The 10959-nt window shown below is 31.7% G+C and overlaps 1 protein-coding gene across 1 annotated transcript; it reads left to right on the forward strand.

Moving 5' to 3' along the window:
• Positions 1 to 3391: 3391 nt before the first annotated feature.
• Positions 3392 to 10595, forward strand: LOC149196412 (medium-chain-alcohol O-fatty-acyltransferase-like). The gene is made up of 3 exons (XM_089408275.1): positions 3392 to 3449; positions 10217 to 10305; positions 10407 to 10595. Exons 1-3 carry the CDS (start codon positions 3392 to 3394, stop codon positions 10593 to 10595), a joined length of 336 nt encoding a protein of 111 aa, XP_089264401.1.
• The last annotated feature ends 364 nt before the right edge of the window (positions 10596 to 10959 follow it).

Consider the following 10959-nt stretch of genomic DNA (forward strand, 5'->3'; position numbering starts at 1 on the left):
GGAAAATCTTGAGGAGAATCCAATTAGGTATGGCCACACTCTTCAACCTTATATCACTTGTTTTGGGAATAATACATTTGATATTTCACTACTACACAACAAAAATGCAAATCAAGAATGATACATTATGAACCCAAAAGACAATGACCACATACTATGTTCACCCTCCCTAAATAATCAAGGAGAGTTAGCATGTCCATTTTGTATCTGATCTCAATGCATCTACATCATCCCTAAAAATTTCAATCATATTAGAGATTTGCATAGCCAACTCCATTCTATTAATTGAAACTTCTCCAAAATGGACTGGATTAGAAGGTTGTTCTGCACCGTTGTTTCCATAAGGAGTTGTATGTTAGTCTGATTTGGTTTCCCATGGTTTTCATTCCTGGAGATTATCTATTTGTCCCCAAAAGGAACCATTTAATAACAAAGAGCTGCAACAAAGAGAAGCATGTACTCAACAACAAGCCATATCAAAAAGTCTCTGTCAATCTTGTAGTTCCACATAACATGCTTAACAGTTGCAGGTTTGTGACAAACCATGCATCGTCCATTTGTAATGCCAGTACAATGAATACTTTCATTATTGTAAAACCATTATGAATAATTCTAGCCATGCAAGGATTATAGACTTGAGAAGAGTTTATCCGTAAATTATGTAATCAAGGAAGGAAGGAACGAACGAGCATTAGGAGGGAGTTATGTGGGGTTGGTTTCTTCTGACAACATTGGTGATGAATTCATTTTTGTCATGGACCATGAGGTTAAATAAATTCCCCTACCATGCAATTATACCTGAACAAACTGCCTTGGATTTTTTCTAGACTGAACCATTTCCCAGACAAGACATTCCTGGCCTTGGTCTTGCTAGTATTAAGATTGCTTAATATTATTGTGTAGAAAGCTTTTCATTGTGCAACATGGCATTGAGTGAAGGATCTCAATAAATAGCAACAGAGAAAGGCCTAGAGAAAGATGAGAAGGAAAATATTAATGAGCCCTTGCAGTCAAAGTTAGCGTTTGAGTTAATGAAAATAAATGAAAGCCGGAGAAAGGTGTTTGAGAAAAGAGGCAGGAAGAAGGTTGAATGATATGCATATTTGTTTCCTGTGATTGCTTCTAGTGTTGGGATCACTTCCATGGTAGCAGGGGTAGTCTACTATCGTTTTGTTTGGAAAGTGCAGGTATTGCATGTCTTGGTGGGGAAATGTCTATGTGTCTATGTGTAATGTGCTATAATGGTTGGAGTAGGCATGATAACAAAGAATTCAGGTTTAACACCAGAAGACATTTTCAGGGTCAACAAGTTCAATCATGGGAGGTGGAGCATCTGAAGCACATGTTAAGTGATTGGCTGTAGGACAACCCTGCAAAGTTCCCAAACATTATGTTCGTAAATCCTGGAGAGTTAGAATGTCTTGAAGTGGAATAAAATAGAATATAATTTGATTGATTTTGTTAAATTTTTACTTTTTTAGCTCTGGAAGTCTTCTCTAGAGTAGTAGGGCGTAGTTATTGACCAAGTACATGACTTTCAAAATGCAAGTCTCACCAGAAGACATTTTGATGGTCAACAAGTTCAATTGTGGGAGGTGGAGGATCTGAAACACATGTTAATTGATTGGCTACAGGAAAACCCTGCAAATTTCCCAAACATTATGTTCGTAAATCCTGCAGAGTTAGAATGGCTTGAAGTGGATAAAATATAATATAATTAGATTGATTTTTTAAATTTTTACCTTGTTTTTCTCTAGTAGTCTTCTCTAGAGTAACAGGGCACAATGAGTGACCAGGTACAATGGCGGATTTGTACAACAGTAGAAAGGGCACATTTATTGTTGTTGAGTTTATGGCTAATATACAATTGATGCCATGTGTCAACCCTCTACTTGAGGTCTCAGTGTTTTTATTGAGGCTACATATTGATAATTAACCCACCTTATTGTACTTATTAGTTATCAATGTTTGACTATGTTGGCCTAGTCATCTCATCATTTGGGGGCTAGCACTCTAAACCTGAATGGAGATTTAGGTGTAATATTGTATATATACAATGTACACCATCCTCCTCATTTGTAAATTAATCACTCAAGTTTTATTTGATAAAATACCTACGTTTAATCTTACTTATAGTGCCCTTGTCTTGAATACTTGTGTTTTGATAGTGATCATCATTTTTTTGTGCTAAATTTCTCTTTCAAGCACATGGTATGGGTTCATATATATTGTGCTCATTATTGAAGTGTTGTCATAGTTTTCTGTTGCACTGGATTAGGGTTTATTGAATGTTTCATTGTAAATCCACTATCTTATAATCTCAACATGGTATCAGAGCTACTATGGACTCTTCTTTCTCTATTCTGTATTGTTTCAGAGTTGTTCTAGGTTTGAAGCTAGGGTAAATTTTAGGTATGAAACTAGGTTTCATCATTCTATTTTGCATAACAAACTATTTTTAAAGTTTTTTTATCCTCATTTCCTCCAGTGCCCTCCTTTCTTGGCTGTTTGTTGGCCTTTTTCAGTAGATACAAGGGGTTATTCTGTGGGTTTGTGCCCTCCCTCAGGGAAACACTCTCATTTTTTCTTCTTGTAGCCAATCATTTGTAGTTTTTATGGCAGTATTGGTCTTATGGATGGCAATTGGCAAATGGTTGTTTCCTGTGCTTATGGGGCCGACTATCATTTGTGGGCTAATCAATAGGAGGCCCTTCAACACATCGACATGTCAATGTGGTAAGATAGCATGCAACAACCCATAGATAATAAATGCAAGGAAAAGATGATTTCACAAGGCATAGCACTGAAATCATCGGTAATGTTAGTATCCTAGTGTGGGAGGATGCTATCACATCAACATGGGGACTTGCATCTGAAAGTCAGCTTCCAGATTGGCAAACCTTTCGGTGCAGGTATGCTTTATAAAACATATGTTTCACAACTGTTATGCATATGGAACACTTAACAATAGGAAGGAAGGATCGACCCTTTGTTATTTGAGGGGCTGTAGTTGGGTCCACACAATTGCTCGGAAGGATTGGATGGTGAAAAGAAATAGTTGATAGACAATTCAATTGGCTTTTGTGTGATGAATGGTAAAAAAATGAGAGTTGCTGCTATCACTTATCAAACTCTTCATTGCCCAACTTAAACTGTACATGGCATAAACAAGCTTCTGGTTAACACTGTGTCTTCAAGGCCTTAAGCCAAAATCTATGTAGGGTCCTTACAGACAGTAAGGTCCCAATCAACCAGTAAGGTAGTCTTTCAGTCAGGACCAACCCAGTAATGTCTTATGGGACCAACTGTTTAGATTTTGTTGTCTGGTTCATTCATTCTTTGTTGACATGGTGATCACACTGAAAACATTCCAAAAACAATAGTAGCTAATATGATCCTTGGTAATGATCTGAAAGTCAGCTTTCAGATTGGCAAAGCTTTCGGTGCAGGTATGCTTTATAAAACATCTGTTTCACAACTGTTATGCATATGGAACACTTAACAACAGGAAGGAAGGATGGACCCTTTGTTATTGGAGGGGCTGTAGTTGGGCCCACACAATTGCTCAGAAATTTTGAGCTATCCCGGGGGATTGGATGGTGAAAAGAAACAGTTGATAGACAATTCAATTGGCTTTTGCATGATGAATGGTGAAAAAAATGAGAGTTGTTGCTATCACTTATCAAACTCTTCATCACCCAGCTTAAACTGTACATGGAATTTGTAGGAAATGGTCATAAATCGATGATGGATTGAAGACAGAAGGCCAGTGCAATCTTCACTTCTATGAAAAAATATCCAACTTTCCTGATTACACATGGAGATTATAAACAATTTTTAAGCTGCAAAGCAAAATGATCTTTGAATGGTTATTAGAAATGTTTATGTGCGATTTGACTTTCAAAACCCAAGCCTCAACAGAAGACATTTTGAGGGTCAGCAAGTTCAATCGTGAGAGGTGGAGCATCTGAAGCACATGTAAAGTGATTGGCTGCAGGACAACCCTGCAAAGTTCCCAAACATTATTTTCGTAAATCCTGGAGAGTTAGAATGGCTTGAAGTGGAATAAAATAGAATATAATCTGGCCTGTGGTTTAGTGGTTGAGACAAGGCATCACCATGTTAATGACCCAAAGTCAAACTTAGAGTTCAGAGCCCTGAATTGTAAGTTCACAAAATGATTCTAGAAAAATAATGATCGTAACATTTTGTAGTCTTCTGTTTGTTGGCCTGTGGTTTAGTGGTTGAGACAAGGCATCACCATGTTAATGACCCAAAGTCAAACTTAGAGATCAGAGCCCTGAATTGTAAGTTGGTTTAATTTTATGAGATTTATATGCAATATTAATTCAATAATTAATAAAAAAATATAGTCTTAGGCACCCTAAATCAACTTTCATTTCTCCTACATCTGTGCATTTATTTAGATTTTCCCATTTCCATATCGTAATTGTTCCTCAATTTATACCTTACGACATTTCCTTTACAACATCTGGTACAAATGCTAATTATATAGATTTCCTAACCTTTATTAATTTTAATTATACATACATATATAGAGACGGGCTTAGCTATGAAACAACTTTACTTCATGAAATCTTTATTAATTTAAATTTTTGTAACATATACTTACATTCATTACCTATACAGCTTTTAATGAATGTATGGACTTCTATACTAATTTTCATGTTGACATAAATAGAGGCATTGCTACTTCGCAGTTCTACTCTATCGACTTCTTATAAATTTCAAAGATTTTCATGGTGTCCATACAGCATTTGGTTAACTATAATAATGTACATTACCAAGGCCCAACATATATTTTAGCCACAATTAGGATTGCTTAGAAAGTGTGGTTTGTATTTCAATATTATTTGGTGTGAAATAGCCTTAAAACTTTATTTTTTTTGTTGAGGAGTGAAAAGTATACATGTTTTTATTTTATGCCGAGGTTTTTTAATTTATTATCGAAAATTGATTACATAATTCTAGAAAAAATAAAATGAAAGTAAATTTGGAAAATTTTAAGTTTATCTATTTTATGTTTTATATTTTGAATTATAAGTAAATAGATTGCGAATTTTAATAATCGAAATATAATTTTTAATATGCATTTAATATTATAAAAATTTTAATTTTAAATTATATAATTTCTATTTTTTTTTAATTGTAATTGATTTTCTAGTAAAATTATATTACAAATTATTTAAAACATAATATAGTTAAAGTAATCGCTATTTAAGAACTCTTTTTTATGGAAAGAATTTTAATATACAAAATCTACTTTTAATATTATTATTATTTTTTAAAGTTTAATAACTATATGTTGTTTTCGAGATTCTGTTCCCATTCTTAACTTTTTTTCTAAAATTTCAATCTAAAATGTTTTAAAATTTATTATAATAAATATAATAATTTAATAAAAATAAATAAATCATAATAAGTATGAGGTATAGATTAATTGATTTATATGGGGTTTAGTATTTATGAGATTATTGGTTCAAATCTTATAAAGAAAGGTTGAGAGTGACAATCACTTGTCTTCAATGTTGTTGATTTTTCCTGACATATTTTATGGTTTATATAACAGGGAATCTGAAATTTTAAAATAATAACATAATTGGAATAAATTATAATAAGGTTTAGGAGAATTGATTTGTATGGGGATCAGTGCTTATGAGATTATTGGTACAAATTTATGGGGAGGGGTTGAGAGTGACAACCACTTGTGGACATAGAGTCGAACCATTCAAAGTTTTTAACTTTTCTTAAACATATATTTTGGTCTATTTTACCAAAAATATTTTTGAAATGGTAAATTTGAGATTCAAATCCTTTGATTTCATGGTGCTAAATCTATTTATGTAATTAAAAATCCTATAGTCTAGTGAGGATTCAACTTTGCCTAGAAAATCGTGGAAATTCTGGTACTATTTTGATAAAATCTAGCACATTTTTTTGTAAATCCAAACCTTCATGATTTTGGATGCCTCGTGGGTTTCTGATGGCACCGAATCCATTTCCACCATCAAAAACCCTACTCAAACATTCCTACTACTAGAATTTTTGAAAAAGACTTGCGAGATCCCCATTATTTTTAACCATCCCGACAAATTCGCATCCTCCCTAAACAACAAAAAATTCTACCAAATGAAAATATAAAATATAAATGTGCTTCACTGATTTAAAAAAATGAAAACACTATTTCATTGAATGTAGGGACCTACTCAAAATATCTTTAATAAAATAATTCACTACCAATACTTTAATGCTCTGCAAGTACCTAGTAGTTGGGAAAAATATCTCTAATAAAATAATTCACTACCAATACTTTAATGCTATACAAGTACCTCATAGTTGCGGCATACAACGTCACAGAGTATTGTAGCTACCATTTCTTTAGACAACGCAGCATAGTTAGAGTTCCTTACCACTTAGTTTAATAAAATATTTTAATGTTATGATGTGTTGTATGTACTCCAAACAATAATATAATTGTAAAATGAGTTATATGAATATTTGTTTAGTTTAACCTTTTTTTTGTTAATTTTTTAAATATAATTAAACATTTTTTTGGTAGATAAAGGTTAGTTATATATATATATATATATATATATATATATATATATATATATATATATATATATATATATATATATTGACATTGAAGAGAATGATAACAAGTTAATAATTATTTATTTAATATTGAATGATGGCATTTTTTTATATTATAGTACACATGTCATGTCATGTCATTAGAGTATAGAGGGAATTAAATTATCTCAAGAAACATCACATTTTATTAGTGGGAAGATCTTTCTTCCAACATAACATCTTATTGGTAGACAGATCTTTCTTCCAACATTTCATCTCATTGGTAAGCAGATCTTTCTTCCATCCAACATTAACCCTACCTCAGTGAAGTTCAACTTAATTCCAAAAATTAAAAATAAACTATTCCAAGGAACATATCATTTCATTGATGAGCAGATCTTAAGCAGATCCTTCTTCCATCCAACATTAACCCTGCCTCAGTCAAGTTCAACTTAATTCCAAAAATTAAAAATAAACTATTCCAAGGAACATATCATTTCATTAATAGGCAGATCTTTCTTTCAACATAACATCTTATTGACAAGCAAATTTTTATTCCATTTAAAAATAAAAATAAAAATTATTCCAAAAAACATATCATCCTATTGATTAGCAAATCTTTCTTCCAACATAACATCTCAATCCTTTTTCCATCCAACACTGACATTGACCCAATCTAAATTTAACTTAATTCTTAAAAAAAATTGCAATTTTTTCCATAATAAAATACCTTACCTTTACCTTTTTAAACTTAGTACTACTTAGTTTTAAGTTTGGTAATTCTTATTAGAACTTTATGTTTTTAAAGTTATTATTCTTTTTATTTTATCCTTGCGTTGAGAATTAAGTACATCATCAATTCAAAAAACGATTGGCAAATCATTACCATTCCAAAAGCTTCATCACTGTAAAACATCCTTTTAAATGCCCAGATCTAATATCTAATATATAGCGTGCTGGTTTAATCTACCAATCCCTTTTGTCTATTAGCCTTGTTCCATCTCAAATTTTCTGCTCTAACATTACCAGCTGCAAGTCCGTATCTGTCGGCACTGCTCCACATTGAAACTCTCCCGTCACATGGAGCCGGCCAAGCTTTAAAGCTGAGCGTTTGGTACCATTAAAAAATAAATGGGGTCATTTATGGAGGTGGAGAAAGTGTGTGGATAGTTAAAAGTGGTAAGAATTATGGTAAAAAATTCAAAAAAAATTGTAGAGAATGTTTGAATCATATTTTTGATGGTGGAAATAGATCACCATCAAAAACTTTCAAAGTACCTAAAATTATAAAATTTAACAATTTTTATTTAGATTTACAAGAATTCCCGCCAGATTTTTTCAAAATATAACCAAAATTTCCATAACTCTCCAAGCAAAAAAACATAATAATTATAAACTACCGGTTAAAAACAACGATCAACTGACCAGATCACAGGTAAACATTATGTCGTATGTGTGTATCATTTATGATATTCTATATTATGACTGGTCATCACGGGTCAGCCCAAGAACCACTTCAGAAGCTTTGTAAGAAGGCTTTTAAATTGTTTTAGTTTTTGGTATTGAGTTTAATTTGGGTGTAGTTTTAATAGGTTATAATTTCGTTTGGAAAATTATAAAATTTAAATATGATTTTGAGAAAATCTGATAGAAATTTTCGAAAATCTAGATTATAATTATCAAATTTTAAAATTTTAAGTCTTTCATAAATTCTTGATAGTTTTATAGTGCTAAATTCATTCTACCCTTAAAAAAACTATTAAAACAATACGACAACCTAATTTATTAAATTTAAGAAAAAATCAAACTAGCATTTGTGGTGTACACCCTTAATTTGTGTGTAAAGTTTGAAATATTTGGGAAATTTAAGAGATATGAATCAAGTGAAACACTTCATTTAATTTTCCATATGTTTGTCCCATGATTTTTTTGATAGGGTAACCTTATATTTTTTTTTAAATATTTTTTTTTCCAAAATCAAATTATTTAAATGGTTAAAAAATAGATGAAAACCGTGAAGGGTTAAAATTTGGATTGTTTTAAAATAGATAAAAAACCTAATTAGTATGTCTTATGGCCAAAAATTGAGTTGTTTTAAAAAACCGTGAATAGAATGTTTCATGGTCAAGATTTCTACTGACAACGAAGCGCTGTAGACAGCTCACATCAAACCCTTTTGTGCAGAGAGATTTGGGTAAAAGTGAAGGGTTTTTAATGGATTCAGAGCACAATGGCATTCAAATAACTCCATTTCCATAGACTTTATTTCTAGTGAGAAGGTACTGAAGTTACGATGCTCCGTAATTTGCGATTCTCAATTTTAGAAAAGTAACAATCTGAGTGCAACTTGTGCACACCATTATCTTAGTCTTTATCTTTTTCCCTTTCAAACGTGGCATGGATTTTTTGGATTATACGATAGAATCATAAATTTCAGCTCAATAACTCATTTCAGATGGTTAGAAATTATAATTTCCCAAAAACAAATTATATATTATATTAAAAAAATAAGTTTAGTTTAAAAAAAATACTATCAACTTATTCTAATTATTAGAAATTTAGCCTCTAATTATTGGGATTTTTTTTTTTTTTTTTGTTATTTTTTAACTAGTAAAATTTAGAATTTCAAAATGCTAAATCTATTTTAGTCATTCAGTAATTTATTTCAAATTACAAGAGATTAGAGTCTCACAAACAGGGGAAAAAAAGCATAAACAGACCCAAAAAGAACTCCACTTACTGTGGGCCATTAGTCTAGTCTAGTTATTAAAAATTTTAATTTTTTTTTTCAGTATTTTTTATACTATCTTAAATTTAAGTTATGTAGTCTGCAAAATCTATGATTCAAATATATGATTTCAGGATGCTAAAAATTATTAAAAACTCATTTTAAATTACTAAAAATCATAATTTTATTATAAATTCATTTTAAACTACGAAAAATCATAATCTCACTAAAATTTCATTTTAAACTACTAAAATCATAAACTCACAAAAAAAAATCATAATGTCACTAAAATTACATTTTTAACTACTAAAATCATAAACTCACCAAAAATATTATATTATGAAAAAAAAAACTTCTAACTTTACCAAAACCCAAAAGAAGTCTGAAACAGTGATCAATAACCATAAAATTTTGTAATTCTTATCAATAACCATAAACTTTGTTTTGCTAAATTCTTAGTAATGTCATAGAAAAATGTAGGTTTTGATTATTCTGTATGAAATTTTTCATGATAACATTGTTTCAATTTTTATTTGACTAATGTTCAAAAAGTTTTTGATAGATGGTGATGCGTGCTCTGTTAATGTTCAAAAAAATTTTGATAGATGGTGATCCGTTTTGATAGATGGTAATCCGTGCTCTGTTAATGTTCAAAAAAATTTTAATAGATGGTGATCCGTGCTCTGTTAAGCCTCCTTAATATGAATTCATCAATTCAATATTAAACATGATAAAGACGTACTACTGCGACACTCATGAAAAAAATTATTAAACAAATACCATTAACTCTGCACACATAAACCCTAATTGCCAATCCCTAGTTGGGTCTACCGTTTAAGATTTGTAGTAGAGGATGATGTTGAGCATTCGGAATTGATTTTGTGAAATATCCAGAGAAAGATGGATCGCGCTCCAGGAAAGCATCCGACCTTCGAATTCGCGCATTCGTTCCAGTGAATACGAGACCGTCCCCTGGAATCCATGTAAGAGCAGATCATCACCACATAATATTATTGAATTTTGCAGTAATTATGCCCTACGTTTTTAGGGTTCTGAATCCATAGTTAGAATTTGTATTTGGCAGCCATTGGAGTACATGATGGAGAAGAATCAGCGAGACGCGAGATGGGGCAACGGATTCAGCTTGTGGACACTTCCCATCCCGCTGCGCACACGTAGCCATTTCCTGGACTACTGCAGGGAGGCCAAGGGCAGGTTAAACAGAAAGAAAGCATCGTTCGAGGCTCAATATATCTACCTACTTACGGCCTAAATCGCACGTATTTTTGGAATAAATGTAAGATTGGTCATCTGTTGGTTGAATTTTAGCACTAGCTGCTTGATGTTATTTTCTGTCTCAGGAACTGATTAAATGTCTTGGTGTGTGAACAGCTTGCAATTCACCTCCCATATCGACAATGTTTAAATACCACCCTCGTTTTCTCAAATGTACAAGGCCCAGTCGAACAAGTTCAGCTGCACAACAACTTAGTTACCCATATTATTACAACAGTCTCCAGACTGCCTCACAGTGAAGATTTTAGAAATATTTTAAAACGGGTTACTAATATTTTAGAATTTTAAGTACAACACTAAATGGATTCTAAATACCAAAATTTTAGAGGTAGGAATTTAGG

Source organism: Pinus tabuliformis, chromosome 2_2 (genome assembly GCF_031772625.1).
Source record: "Pinus tabuliformis cultivar Carrire ecotype Pingquan chromosome 2_2, CPIR1, whole genome shotgun sequence".
NCBI classification, from domain to species: domain Eukaryota; kingdom Viridiplantae; phylum Streptophyta; class Pinopsida; order Pinales; family Pinaceae; genus Pinus; species Pinus tabuliformis.